The 14,286-nt window shown below is 39.7% G+C and overlaps 1 protein-coding gene across 13 annotated transcripts in view; it reads left to right on the top strand.

Annotated features, from left to right (window-relative positions):
- Positions 1 to 14,286, top strand: part of LOC139465037 (5'-AMP-activated protein kinase subunit gamma-1-like) — a 391,629-nt gene that overhangs the window by 367,316 nt on the left and 10,027 nt on the right. For all 13 annotated transcript variants that reach the window (XM_071246715.1, XM_071246718.1, XM_071246712.1 and 10 more), the window contains 2 exons: positions 8,502 to 8,547; positions 12,308 to 12,486. In XM_071246715.1, the coding sequence (XP_071102816.1) occupies positions 8,502 to 8,547; positions 12,308 to 12,486 (225 nt within the window). The remainder of the gene's footprint in view (positions 1 to 8,501; positions 8,548 to 12,307; positions 12,487 to 14,286) is intronic.

Raw genomic sequence — 14,286 nt, 5'->3', positions numbered from 1 at the left:
ATATAAGTTCTTGTTGCCAATAGATAAGACTTTGAACAGTTCAACAAGGAGAAAAGAAAGCATGGCCATGACACAGATTGCTAGCACTGTTGTTAGGAAGGCCTGTCCTCAGGGAGAGGTGTTTTTGAGAGGCTACTTACACAGTAATTCTGAACATGGGCTCACATCTTTCTCAGTGCAGGTCATCGATGTAATGTGTATAGTGTACTTTTATTGTGAATTATTGCGAACGTGTCTCTCTTTGCAAAACATCTTTAATAGGCCTGGACATGTGGCTGTTGAAGTGCTACAAGCACAACTGTCGATCCTCATTAGCTATCAAATGAGGCATTGATTCTCCCTCCAGGAAGTTGGTTCTGCTTCCTATTATCACCTTTATCTTCTTGGTGTGCAGGTTTCAGGTTTCTTCGCTGGCTAATTCACTCTGTCAGTTTGTGAATTAGTTCTGACACTTTAATACCTGCCAGACTGATTCAGGAAGCCGTGTCGGTGCGATTAGCTGCTATCTGTCCTGGCAGCGGTGAGGACAGTGTGGTCAGCGAGGACAGGATATATGTCTGCCAGTGGTGCCATCTTGTATGTAGGTCTACATCTATAGGGATTACCGCTGGCCACAGATACAGACATAAGCCCTGTGTAGGTAGGAGGAAGCTAGTGACAGAGTGCACAGTCAGCACATACCGTATTTCCTCAGTTAAACGCCCAGGCACATATTTCTTCAGAGACCTATGATCATTGGGCTGAATCCAGGTTCTCTCCCCCATCCCACTTTAAAGAACACACTTTTATTTTCCGTCATATTGCTGGAATATTGCTGAGGTCGGCGTCAAACAACAAACAAGCACTGCACACACGCACGCGCCCATTACCACGCCCATGACCACGCCCACACCCACGCCCATGACCATGCCCCAATTATGTTTCTAGGTTTGTCAGCACATGTTTGTGTGTTTCAGCAAAGTGGTATGTAGCTACGGTATTCATCAGTTCATGCTCTTTCTCCCACATCAAGCTGACATGCTGTCATATAACTGAAATACTGTTCAAAGTGACATTAACCAAACTCACTTTCTCATTAGCATTTGTAGCAGCAGGGGATATGATGTATTACTTTATTGAGGACACATGCACCAGACACTGTGACATGTGACAGTGTTGTGTCTTGTCTTGTTTATGTAGGACTGTTATATATAGCTAGCTATAGCCCACCTGCACTGATTGATGGGATGTAGAAACAGCCGTAACCTACTCAGCGCCCATGACTACAAGGATGTGTAATGACTTAAGTTGAAGAAGTTTTGTGAGTTCCACGATTGATTGTGCCTATCTTATTAGATATGGATTGGAGACGGAAATAGCAGAGCTGCTATCAGATGGGTCAGGTGTTACAAGCTGGTCTGATGGGCTTCAGCCGTCATCGAGTTTGTAGTGCGTTTGTGCCCTGGCTCGAAAGCTGTACTATAAAAAAACCCCATGTCATTCTGGTTTTAAAGAAATCCGGTTATTGTATCTTGGTATAATTATCCAGTCTATATAGGTCAACAGGATCAGGTTTTTTTTAGGAAAAATATGGGTTGGTAATATCTTTTCTATATTTAAGGTTTAATGATGGTTAGTTGATGATCACATAGCATTGAGTAGTGAGAAACTAGGTCATGGAGGCACAAACTGCCAAGTTATTGCTTTTTCATGTTTCTATCAATGGACGTTTTCTTTAGAAAATGTGAATATTAACTGCAGTATTTTGGTGGTACAATATTCAAATGTGAAAGAAATGTATACCTAAAATGTCTTGAGACTTAAGGCCAGACTATTTCCTTTGCTTGGTTTGCAGACTTGGGGGCCCCAAAATTAGGGTCAGTATGTCGAGCAGATAAAAAAATAAAAACATTGATTTCTTGAGAAAGTACTCAGAAAAATGGGGGGAAAAAAGTGTGTGGGTTCAGCAAGGCTAGTTTCGAGTCTGTTCTGTTATATTTACAGATGTGTCACAATTCATCAAGATTTGTTGTGTTTTTAAGATAGTTTTTTAAAAGGTTATAATTATTTATTTGAATTGATAGCGAAAGTAAATCAGTTTGGGTTTTTTAAATATTTTTTTCGCTTTTCAATGTATTAGTCCTAAACCAAATTTAAAAAAGAAGTCGGACCTAACTTGACCGTGGCTGAGTCCTAGGTCTTTTGGCTACAATACACAGTACTCATTCACATTCTCATAGCATTCACACCTAGGTTTTACCCCAAATATTATTTTCTGTGTCCTTCATCCTCATTATTTCTGAAAAGTGATAAGATTATATCAGTCGGGAGTGTACAGACATGTTGGTAGATCCGTGATTAACCTTAGTCTATCTTGTGTCAGTCCAGGGCACTAATAGGGCTACTGTAATCGCCATAATAAGAAAATTGACAAAGGTTGTGGTTATTAAAGCCAAATGCAGCTATTTGTTTTTAGATTGAGCAGAAGGGAAAACACTTTGTTCAAACAGCGATAAAATTTAAAAAAAGAAATGATAATAATTCCAGGAAAAAATCCCTTTCTGTAAGAAAACATTTTTATTTATTAATTTGTTTGTTTAATGCCTACTCAGCAATATTCTAGTTATATGATGACAGTATGTAAATAATTGAGTCTGGACCAGACAATCCAGTGTTTGCTCCATGCAATTTGGATACGATGACATGCATCAACCTAACCATTGAATCTGACCACCCAGTCTTGTTAGTAGCTCTTGCGACAACAGACACAAGAAAGTATAGACTGTCATGTCATGTCTTGTATAGCAGCTGCATGTAAAGATTACTTACAGATTGGTCAGTTAGGTGGGTGGACCCATGAAGATCTGGGTTAAAACAGGTCTTTATACAGCATTTACAGTACTAAGTTTTAAGGACGAAGGCATGAACATTGAGGTGGCAGGTTGGCAACATGTAGCACTTAACTTTATTACCAAGAATTTTACTCATATATCATATTGCACATGCCAAGAAACATTTGCAGACGCTCTGAACTTTGCATATATTTTTTACAAGAACAGGAATGTCAGTTATATGAAATACATTGAATTATTCCAACAGTCCTACTTTTTTTGTGTCTCCCAGGATTCAAATTGTAAAATATTTACGTCCAATTTTAATTTGTATGCAATATTTTGTGTCTAGCCAAAACCCTGGGAGTGGACGTGTTTCCAACCAGAGAATGCAGCAGAATAGATAATGATGTATTTTGGAGGGTGTTTATCACAGAAGGACATGTGTAGCCTTCTATCTGAAGCTTCTAAAAGTAGAAGTCCTGATTGTCTGTGAGGCTCTCCCAGACATCATTTTACCTTCTCAGTAGAAGGTGTCCAAGTCTGATGCATGGTGATGGCCCCACATTCAGCTGGGCAGACAGAAATAAATGGATTGGACAAGGTGATGATCAGGCTTGCTGAAAATTGTCATTGTAATTTTCATGAAGGTTGCTATTTGACGAAAATGACATTCGTAAGTGGCTTACTATCAGTTGACCGAGATGAGATGGCACATGGATGGTCCAGTCCTCAAAGGTGCCGCAATTCGCCATTCGCTGTGCAGAGTTAGCCCATGGGCATGCCAGAAACCTATGATCGTGGGTTTGAATCAGTTCACCCCAAATATGTTCTAGGTTTGTCAACATTACACTCAGTGCAGAGTGGTAAACGTCTGAGACCTGCATCACTTCGGGCATTCCTTTCACATCAAGCTGACAAGCTGCAATATAACTGGAATACTGCTAAAAGCAGTGTTAAACCCAACTCACTCAAAGCAAGGAGAGATGGACATACATGTACCTGGGTTTACTTATGCATCCATAAGCAAGGCATTCAATATTAGTGCTAGAAAATTAACCTAAAATGTTTTTTAGTGATTTGTACTTATTAATGCGTTGTTGACTCGCTGTTGCCCTGTTTCATTACTGATACTAGTTAAAAAAACAAACAGGAAACAATTGCTTTATTGTCAGTGGAGTAATTGCCTTGAATTGTGGGGAAGCCGAGAGATAAGGTAAGCCCATCTGGTGTGAGATTACGTGGGCTACAAGCACTGCACTATCAATCAGCAAATGTTACACTGTGGCTACTTCCTGCTAGTGTCGGAAGGAAAATGTCAGAGGAAGACTTGCATCTTAGATGGAAGCTTGCGTGATCCTGCAAGTCTTATTTCAGGGGACTTTGGGATCAGGGACTGGTTATTTTTTAAAGGGAAGGGGGTTGAGATTTGGGAGGGGAGATAATGAAAAAATGTTAGCAAAAAAATGGGAGGTGGGGGCTCTTTAAACACACCTTCCATATTCCAGCTTTTTCACAGAGGGGGGCGGACGGGTAGCCTAGTGGTTAAAGCGTTCGCTCGTCACGCCGAAGACCCGGGTTCAATTCCCGACATGGGTACAATGTGTGAAGCCCATTTCTGGTGTCTCCCGCCGTGATATTGCTGGAATATTGCTAAAAGCGGCGTAAAACATACTCACTCACTCACTCACTCTTTCACAGAGGCCTTGAAACAATTGAGTCTGATCAAGACCAGCCAGTGATTGATGTCATGAGCATCTTGTCACCCTGTCGGTGTATGACATGCAATCAGCAAAGTTACAGAGCCTGACCAGCCAATCCACTTAAGTCATCTTGTACCAGTAATTGAGTTCTAGGGGCCTTGTCTAACCTATGTCCCCATGGTGAGTTGACGCTCAGAGCAGACCAGTGAAGCTGTATAGTGGAAGTTTTAAATTGAATATGATGACACTTGCGTCCTAAACAGCTGATGTATTTTCTGATAGGTGCTGGTAATGGTCCTCCAACAATTTCCACCAGACAAGAACCTATAAATGGGGCAACTCTGAACACATTGACATCTGTGACAACAATATTGCTTTTTGGTTCTGTGTGCATTTGGTGAGAGCATCAGTTGTTTTAGACATGGTACAATTTGGGTAATCTCTAAATTGAATTAGATCAACCGTAGGCAGAATCTCTTAACAGCACACTGTATGAAGACGGGCTTAAAAGATGAGTGGTCCATCAAGGGAATTACAGAACTTCAAAGTACAAGCAGTTGACCTTTTGTCCAGTCACTTCTGGACCAAGGTTTGATGATGTGCTGAGCAAGGGGATTGATTTGCGTTCCTTCAGTATGGCGCCTTTACTTCACATGGAATGGCAGAATCAATATCCAAATAGATGTTCCCTCTTTCAGATGGATGAAAACCATCCCGCTTGTCGGAACAAGACTTGGTGTTTTAAGGCCAAATGTGTGGGTTAGAATGAAGTAGAAGAATATTACTTGTGGACAGTTATAAAATAATGTAGATTATTTGTATTTCTTTGTGGTAAATCTGTGGTTCTGTAGTAAGTAGCATTGTATGGAGATTTTATCATCAAGCTGAGTTGGTTTATTACTTGGAGTTGAGAAGACAGAAGCCTTTGAAAATTTGAATTGAAAGCTGTGCAAGTATAGCATTACTTGATATGTGTAATGCATCATTAATTATTAAGTGATTTATCATAATTATTTATATCTTGATGAAATGGGAGAGGACACAGACAGCCCAGTCATCTAAAACACCAGAATTTACTGTGATGAATTGTGTCCCTTAGCTGTTCCAGAATCCTAATAACGTGGGTTTGAATCCCACGTTCGCCCAGATTATGATTATTCGTTTGCTAGCACCATTTCTGGCTTGTTGGTTTCTGTTGTTGTTACTGTCTAAGACCTGCATCACTTTGAGCCTTCCTCCCACGTCAGGTAGATGTGCCGTGATGTTAATATGGAAAAGTGTTCAAAGCGGTGTTAATCCTAACTCGCAGACTTATTCATTCTTTTAATTCTCTCTCTCTCTCTCTCTCTCTCTCTCTCTCTCTCTATATCTATCTATCTATCTTTGGCTGGTCCCTGTTTACTGCCCTACTGAGGCCTGTATCAATAATTCTCCTGAATATCCGCTTCACCAACTACAGTAAATCAGCTCTCGCACAACTATCAAAGGTCTGTTAGAGGCTATTTGAATTTGTCTGTAACCATGGCAATAGATTTCCATTGTGCTGACATTTAAAGATGGATGTAGACACATTTACGATCCCCATGAAAACAACATTAGACGTGAGGTTCGTTTGTTACCCCAGCCTCGGCTGCTGATACACCATCCAGTACACGGGATGAACATGTATCGTATGCTGGGTCTGGTCATGTGTTGCTGTTCGAGAGGGTCACATCACTCTACATGAAGTTATTGTACACGTTTCCGTCCGTTCGTTTATTGTGTTTCGCTGCTGTTGTGCTTTATTTACTGATTGCGTTAATGCAAGACGTAAACAGGTAGATAGGGTTCCATGCTGAGGCTGGCTCATATGTATTTCCTATTGTGATTTATTGATCCTGATTGAATAACAGTAATAGCAAACCACCTGTTTTGTCAAGGCCGAAAGCCATAATAGAGAACCAATTAACCTCATTTTTTTCGATTATCTTGTTCAGTTGCATTGGAGTGGTTGGGTATCTATTAGTTAAAGTGTTGGCTTGTCACGTTGAAGACCTGGCTTTGATTGCCCAATGGGAACAATGTGTAAAGAACATTTCTGCTGTCCTCTGCTGTGATATTGCTGTAATATTGCTAAAAGTGGCGTTAAACCATACTCACTCATTTGCATTGAATTAAACTATGTTTTTAAGTTAATATCATCTAAAACAAAAGCTGTTTAGTGATGCCTATTTTGAAAAAGAAACCATATCAAAAGTTAGTTGCAATAACTGTCAGAAAGAGTGACAATGAAATCACAATTACGACCATGAGTAATAAAGAAATAACATGTGAATGTTTGACACAGCCCCCCAGGTGATGTAGCCAGTGACAACTTGAAGGTTATATAAGTAGACGTTGCTGATCCAAGGTGAAAACAGCTGAACAGGTGTCCATCATCCTATGTGGCTGCCAGCCGTTGCTTGATGAAACTTCAACCTTTAAACAACACCTGAACTTTGCTGATAATGTGCCTAGGGCTGTATGCTGCCTTCACGAACAGAAGGATTTACTTTAGAAATACACCTATGAAGTATAAAACTTATGTTTCACTCATTATTGTGACCTCATTGGTCTAGTGATAGAGAAGAAGGTCTGGGTTCGATCCTCGGCCTTGTCATACCAAACTGTTAAAGAAATGGTACTTTTAGCTACCCTGCCTGGCACTCGGCATTAAGGGGCTAAAACGAGGACTGGTCGGCTCAGAGTCAGTGTACTTTGTCTGAGTCCGGTATTCATGTTAAACTGCAGGATGGTATCTCAGGGACTAGCGCTATTAAACCTCACCTCACCTCAGGTGATTGTCCTAACATGGCTGATGGGCGACTGCCTTCTTTGTTGTTGACTCAAATGAACACAGTGTAAGACGATTTTAGCAAAGCAAGATGTTATTACTTTTAGTTTGATACCCCTCGGTGATTGCGAGTAAGAAAGGTACCTTGTACATGTGATCCAGTCATCATCCATGGCATATTTGTAGAATTATGTCCCTTAGACAGTGGGTTCTAATCCCAGATTGGCCTTGATTTTGTTTTCTGGTTTGTAAGGGCCATACTTGTGCTCATGGGAATCCTCAAAGTGGGAAAGGTTGAAGACCTGCATAACTCTGACTTGCCTCAAACATTAGGCAGACTCACCCTCATATAACTGAAATAATGCTCTAAGCAGCAATACACCCAGCTCACTCACGACCCGTGAAAATCCGTGGTAGAATAGGTCTTCAGCAACCCATGCTTGCCGTAAAAGACAACTTTGCTTGTCGTAAGGGCCAAATAACGGGATCGGGTGGTCAGGTTCGCTGACTTGGTTGAAGCTTGTCATCGATCCCAATTGCGTGGATCGATACTGATATCAGTCACTAGATTGTCTGGTCCAGACTCGATTATCTACAGACCACCATCATATAGGTGGAATATTGCTGAATCATATAGGTGGAATATTGCTGAGTGCCGCGTAAAACAACAAATAAACCTAAACCTAAACCTAAACTAAAATCTAAACGATAAACTCACATGTTTTTACTTCATGATCATGCCCCAGCTCTGTCTTTGTGGGTAATAGATCAGGTGATTGCCATGAACTGCTGAATGACAGGTGGCATCTTTGTTGTTGATAATCCTTTATGCCTGATAAATAGAAGTGTTTGCGATGGTGTCAGAATAGCTGTATATCATTGCTTGCTATTTATATTCCGAGTCCAAGAAGGCCTTATGATATGGTATCACATCTGATTGGGTGGCTTGAGGCTCATGATGTCAATCAATGGATTGTCTGGTCCAGACTCACAGACTGCCAGCTAGAATGTTGCTGTGTGCAGCATTAAAGAAGCAAGTAAACAATGTATTAAATTAGTATTCTGGCCTAACTCATATTTCATGCCTGTTTCTTTTATCTTGCCATGTGCAGGTGTATAACTGATTTTATACTCCAGGAACTATTGTGTTGACAGTCTGTTATTGTAATCTTGCAGGTGCGGATGGATGAGTTGGAAGATCACAAGATCGAGACATGGAGAGGTAAGTTGTCAAGTTGGAATGCATAAACAAGATAGTGACATAGAAAGGTTGCTTGTAAACTGAGTATTCAGGCAAAGATTAACAGAGATTTGTTTATTTTTTATTTATAGTCTCATGGTCTATGAAGTAGAAATATGTAGAGGAACACAAAAGTACAGACATTAGCAGACATGAATCAACGTTATGATTCTTTCGGAAAAACTATCTGCAGTTTGTTTTTCCTTGAGTAAACACACGTTTAGTGAGGGAAACTTTTAGAAAGTCATTAGTTACACGGATACGTTTGTTAATGTTGAATGCTGCAAGACTGTAACTTCAGCAGTGGCTTCCTGGATGTCATAGGCTGTGAGGCAGTCATTTTAAACTGACACTGTATAGCCATTGTAGATGAGGTATGTTGTAGAGATCAATAATCACCACTCTGTCTTTGTCTGCTTTTTTAAAGGATTAAAGATAACACAGACATTTTGTATGGGAATGTGGTATCGTCACTGACAGGATCCGATTCCACCTCACCTTGAAACTCCTATATGTAGCCTTATATGGACATCTTGGAGAGACTCATTATCATATTGTAGTGGTTTTGAAAGGGCAGCAGCTGGCATACAAAAGATAATGCTGAGATAGGGATTGTGTGTTGTATACTGTTGGCCACTCAGTACATGAGCAGGGTCGAGTTTTCAACTGTCATTATGTTACAAACAGCTCCTTTTCCAGGGATAGTATTGTATAGAGACTTAGCATTAGGGTATAGAGACATAGCATTGGTGTATAGAGACTTAGCATCAGTGTATAGAGACTTAGCATTAGTGTATAGAGACATAGCATTAGTATATAGAGACTTAGCATTAGTGTATAGAGACTAAGCATTAGTGTATAGAGACATAGCATTGGTGGTGTATAGAGACATAGCTTTGGTCTGTATAGAGACTTAGCATTAGTGTATAGAGACATAGCATTGGTCTGTACAGAGACTTAGCATTAGTGTATAGAGACATAGCATTAGTGTATAAAGACTTAGCAATGGTGTATAGAGACATAGCATTGGTGGTGTATAGAGACATAGCATCAGTGTATAGAGACTTAGCATCAGTGTATAGAGACTTAGCATTAGTGTATAGAGACATAGCATTAGTATATAGAGACTTAGCATTAGTGTATAGAGACTAAGCATTAGTGTATAGAGACATAGCATTGGTGGTGTATAGAGACATAGCTTTGGTCTGTATAGAGACTTAGCATTAGTGTATAGAGACATAGCATTGGTCTGTACAGAGACTTAGCATTAGTGTATAGAGACATAGCATTAGTGTATAAAGACTTAGCAATGGTGTATAGAGACATAGCATTGGTGGTGTATAGAGACATAGCATCAGTGTATAGAGACTTAGCATTAGTGTATAGAGACATAGCATTAGTATATACAGACATAGCATTGGTCTGTATAGAGACTTAGCATTAGTGTATAGAGACATAGCATTGGTCTGTATAGAGACTTAGCATTAGTGTATAGAGACATAGCATTAGTGTATAAAGACTTAGCAATGGTGTATAGAGACATAGCATTAGTGTATAGAGACTTAGCATTAGTGTATAGAGACATAGCATTAGTGTATAGAGACATAGCATTAGTGTATAGAGACTTAGCAATGGTGTGTATAAAGACTTAGCATTAGTGTATAGAGACATAGCATTAGTGTATAAAGACTTAGCAATGGTGTGTAGAGACAAAGCATTGGTGGTGTATAGAGACATAGCATCAGTGTATATAGACTTAGCATTAGTGTATAGAGACATAGCATTGGTGTATAGAGACATTGCATTGGTGTATAGAGACATTGCATTGGTGGTGTTATGTATAGAGACTTAGCATTGGCGTATAGAGACATTGCATTGGTCTAAAAATAGAGACTTAGCAGTAGTATATACAGACATAGCATTGGCGTATAGAGACTTAGCATTGGTGAATAGAGACTTAGCATTGGCGTATAGAGACTTAGCATTGGCGTATAGAGACAAAGCATTGGTCTGAATAGAGACTTAGCATTAGTGTATAGAGACTTAGCATTGGTGTATAGAGACTTAGCATTGGCGCATAGAGACAAAGCATTGGTCTGAATAGAGACTTAGCATTAGTGTATAGAGACATAGCATTAGTGTATAAAGACTTAGCAATGGTGTGTAGAGACAAAGCATTGGTGGTGTATAGAGACATAGCATTAGTGTATAGAGACTTAGCATTAGTGTATAGAGACATAGCATTGGTCTGTATAAAGACTTAGCATTAGTGTATAGAGACATAGCATTAGTGTATAAAGACTTAGCAATGGTGTGTAGAGACAAAGCATTGGTGGTGTATAGAGACATAGCATCAGTGTATATAGACTTAGCATTAGTGTATAGAGACATAGCATTGGTGTATAGAGACATTGCATTGGTGTATAGAGACATTGCATTGGTGGTGTTATGTATAGAGACTTAGCATTGGCGTACAGAGACATTGCATTGGTCTAAAAATAGAGACTTAGCAGTAGTGTATACAGACATAGCATTGGCGCATAGAGACTTAGCATTGGTGAATAGAGACTTAGCATTGGCGTATAGAGACTTAGCATTGGCGTATAGAGACAAAGCATTGGTCTGAATAGAGACTTAGCATTAGTGTATAGAGACTTAGCATTGGTGTATAGAGACTTAGCATTGGCGCATAGAGACTTAGCATTGGTCTGAATAGAGACTTAGCATTAGTGTATAGAGACTTAGCATTGGTGTATAGAGACATTGCATTGGTGTATAGAGACTTAGCATTGGTGTATAGAGACTTAACATTGGTGTATAGAGACTTAGCATTAGTGTATACAGACATAGCATTGGTGTATAGAGACATAGCATTAGTGTATAGAGACTTAGCATTAGTGTAAAGAGACTTAGCATTGGTGTATAGAGACTTAGCATTGGTGTATAGAGACTTAGCATTAGTGTATACAGACATAGCATTAGTGTATACAGACATAGCATTAGTGTATACAGACATAGCATTAGTGTATAGAGACATTGCATTGGTGAATAGACACTTAGCATTGGTGGTGTTATGTATAGAGACTTAGCATTGGCGTAAAGAGACATAGCATTGGTGTATAGAGACATTGCATTGGTGAATAGAGACTTAGCATTCGTGTATAGAGACTTAGCATTAGTGTATAGAGACTTAGCATTAGTGTATACAGACATAGCATTGGTGAATAGAGACTTAGCATTGGTGGTGATATGTATAGAGACTTAGCATTGGTGTATAGAGACATAGCATTGGTGTATAGAGACTTAGCATTGGTGGTGTATATAGGTGGTGTATACCTGCTCAGAGGCCGATATTGGGCCCAAGTCTAAAGCAATTGTTAGTAAAAATTCTCTAATTGGAGACACGCACGCACGCACGCACGCAGTGTGTAATAAGAATGCCTAAATATAACAGTTTAACTTTATCAATTTGTAAAATATGCTTTCATGCCCAATGTGATTCTTTTTATCAATATCCAACTACAGGTCCCTATTAAAATAATCCTGTTACCAATGGAATAGAACGAGGTTGGCCTTAAGTAAATTGTACTGGTGTCTGTGTATTTATATCAAGACTAGGGATCATCAGGCAAATACTAGTTGCTCTTGTCACAGCTTTAATTGGGAAAGTGTTTCTTTGTTTGCACTAGCATCTTATTAGTATTGATAACATTTAACAGCATCCTGTCTGTGATTGTTGCAGAGGTGCTACGAGACAAGCAGAAGCCGTTTGTGTGCATCGACCCCGACGCAAGCTTGTACACGGCCGTGAAGACGCTGATAGAGAACCATGTCCACCGTCTACCTGTGGTGGACAAGAACACAGGGAATGCCATCTACATCCTCACACACAAGAGGATACTGCGCTTCCTCCATCTATATGTAAGTGCTGGTCCTGGAGAGGGCGTGGTGGCTGTGTCTAAGGTGCTGCAGTCTTTATGGGCAGAGATGGTCACATGGGTAGAACTGCATGGTGTTCTGCACTCCACTGTATACTGCACTACACTTCTCAAGCGATACTTATTGCAATATGTTTGCTGTGTTCTGGTATAGTGGAAAAAGAAAATACCACAAGTTTTGTTGTAACTTGTACCGTTTAACCTTAAAGCCCCACCCTGACTATAAATAGCCCGCAAGGTGGCGGTGTTTCAGTTTCGAACAATGACTGACAATGTAAACACAACCGAGTGTCGGGAGAGGTTTTTTGAAAACCATACGGGAACATGATCACCATTGACCGTCAAACTTCGTATCAACTTGAATGACAAACCATGGATACAATAAATGGCTCCATATTAAGATATAAGTCAATAAATTTTCTGTAGTTATATCATAAAAAATCGAATCGATCGTGTTTGGCGTCTGCATCGATCACAGTGGGCGGAGCTTATTTACGTTAGCGCTATAAATACCAAAGCACATGGTCAGATGTACATGTGACACATTCAATGCATTTGTGGTCAAAGGGAATTGTGTTGCATATTTTTACGGCAGAACAGCAGCAGAACATCAATTTCGGTTAATGTAACCGTAACGATACTTAAATACGAAATTGACGACGCGATTCTTTCAGTTCAATCCGAAAATTACAGATATTTGTTTAGTTTTGGTCATTTGCATTCAACAGTTAGATTTGTGCCACACAATAATCAGTTTATATTCATAAAACTTAAATTATTACACAGATTTTCAACTAGTGTTTAGGAAGGGGCCTAATTTGAAGCACCAGAAGTTCCGCCAATATTTCTCAGCTTGACTACAATAGATGAATATGTCACGTGTATCAACATAACAATGCACATAAGCAACTGGTAAATAAGTAACGAAATATACTTGATTTTTTGACCTACAGAAGGCGTATCCAGATAATATTGTACTTACGATAAACGAAAACTCCAATACATAATTATATTCCAAGACAACTTTAATTATGAATTTCCTTTTCTTTCACAGAATTTTCACACACAAAACTGAGTTTGATCATTAGATCCACACTTGTCCCATGTATATGTTTGTTCGGGGTATTTGGATACACTTCGCGCACAAGTTTTGAAATACAATCTGGGATCCCTTTCCCGTTTTGTCCACACAAATCCTTCATCTGCTGCAACGTTTAATTACGTTTCTTCAAGTCCAAGTATCTACGATGTCTCCAAACACTTCGTTTATTTAGCTCAGTCCAGAAGCAATGTGTTCAAATCCACGAATTTCTGCAACATGGTGGCCGCACCATTCCCTAACTGCGATTGCCTGTGCCGTGTCACGCATGGTTGACAAAAGAAGTGTGAACATACATATTCGGCTTCATCTGGTTCCACAATGAAATCTAGCTGTCACATTGATTCACTAATCCCAAGAATCGGCACTGAATTTATCAAAGTTTCTGTTGCACTTGCAAGGGCGGGAAGAGAGGCGCCATCTTGTCGATTCGAGTTGTGAATCGGAATGATGTCATCTTGAATTGGAACTTTCTCCACGATAAAGTCACCAATGTCATAATCGAAATGACCAAAGGCTCCCTGAATATCTCGAACAAATCTTCGTCAAATTAGGCTTCACATGAAAATGTTTTGTTGCTCATATTGAAGACAAGCGAAATTGCAAAGTTCTTGACAGTTGTAAGCAGCAACTCGATGCGCTCATGGGGCGTGGTTGCTAGGAGATCGCGTGGTCAGAAAGGGG

Source organism: Haliotis cracherodii, unplaced genomic scaffold (assembly GCF_022045235.1).
Source record: "Haliotis cracherodii isolate W230 unplaced genomic scaffold, xgHalCrac1.p SCAF_17, whole genome shotgun sequence".
Taxonomy (NCBI): Eukaryota; Metazoa; Mollusca; class Gastropoda; order Lepetellida; family Haliotidae; genus Haliotis; species Haliotis cracherodii.
The sequence above is the reverse complement of the archived record's forward strand: the minus strand, read 5'-3'. Positions and strand labels throughout refer to the sequence as shown.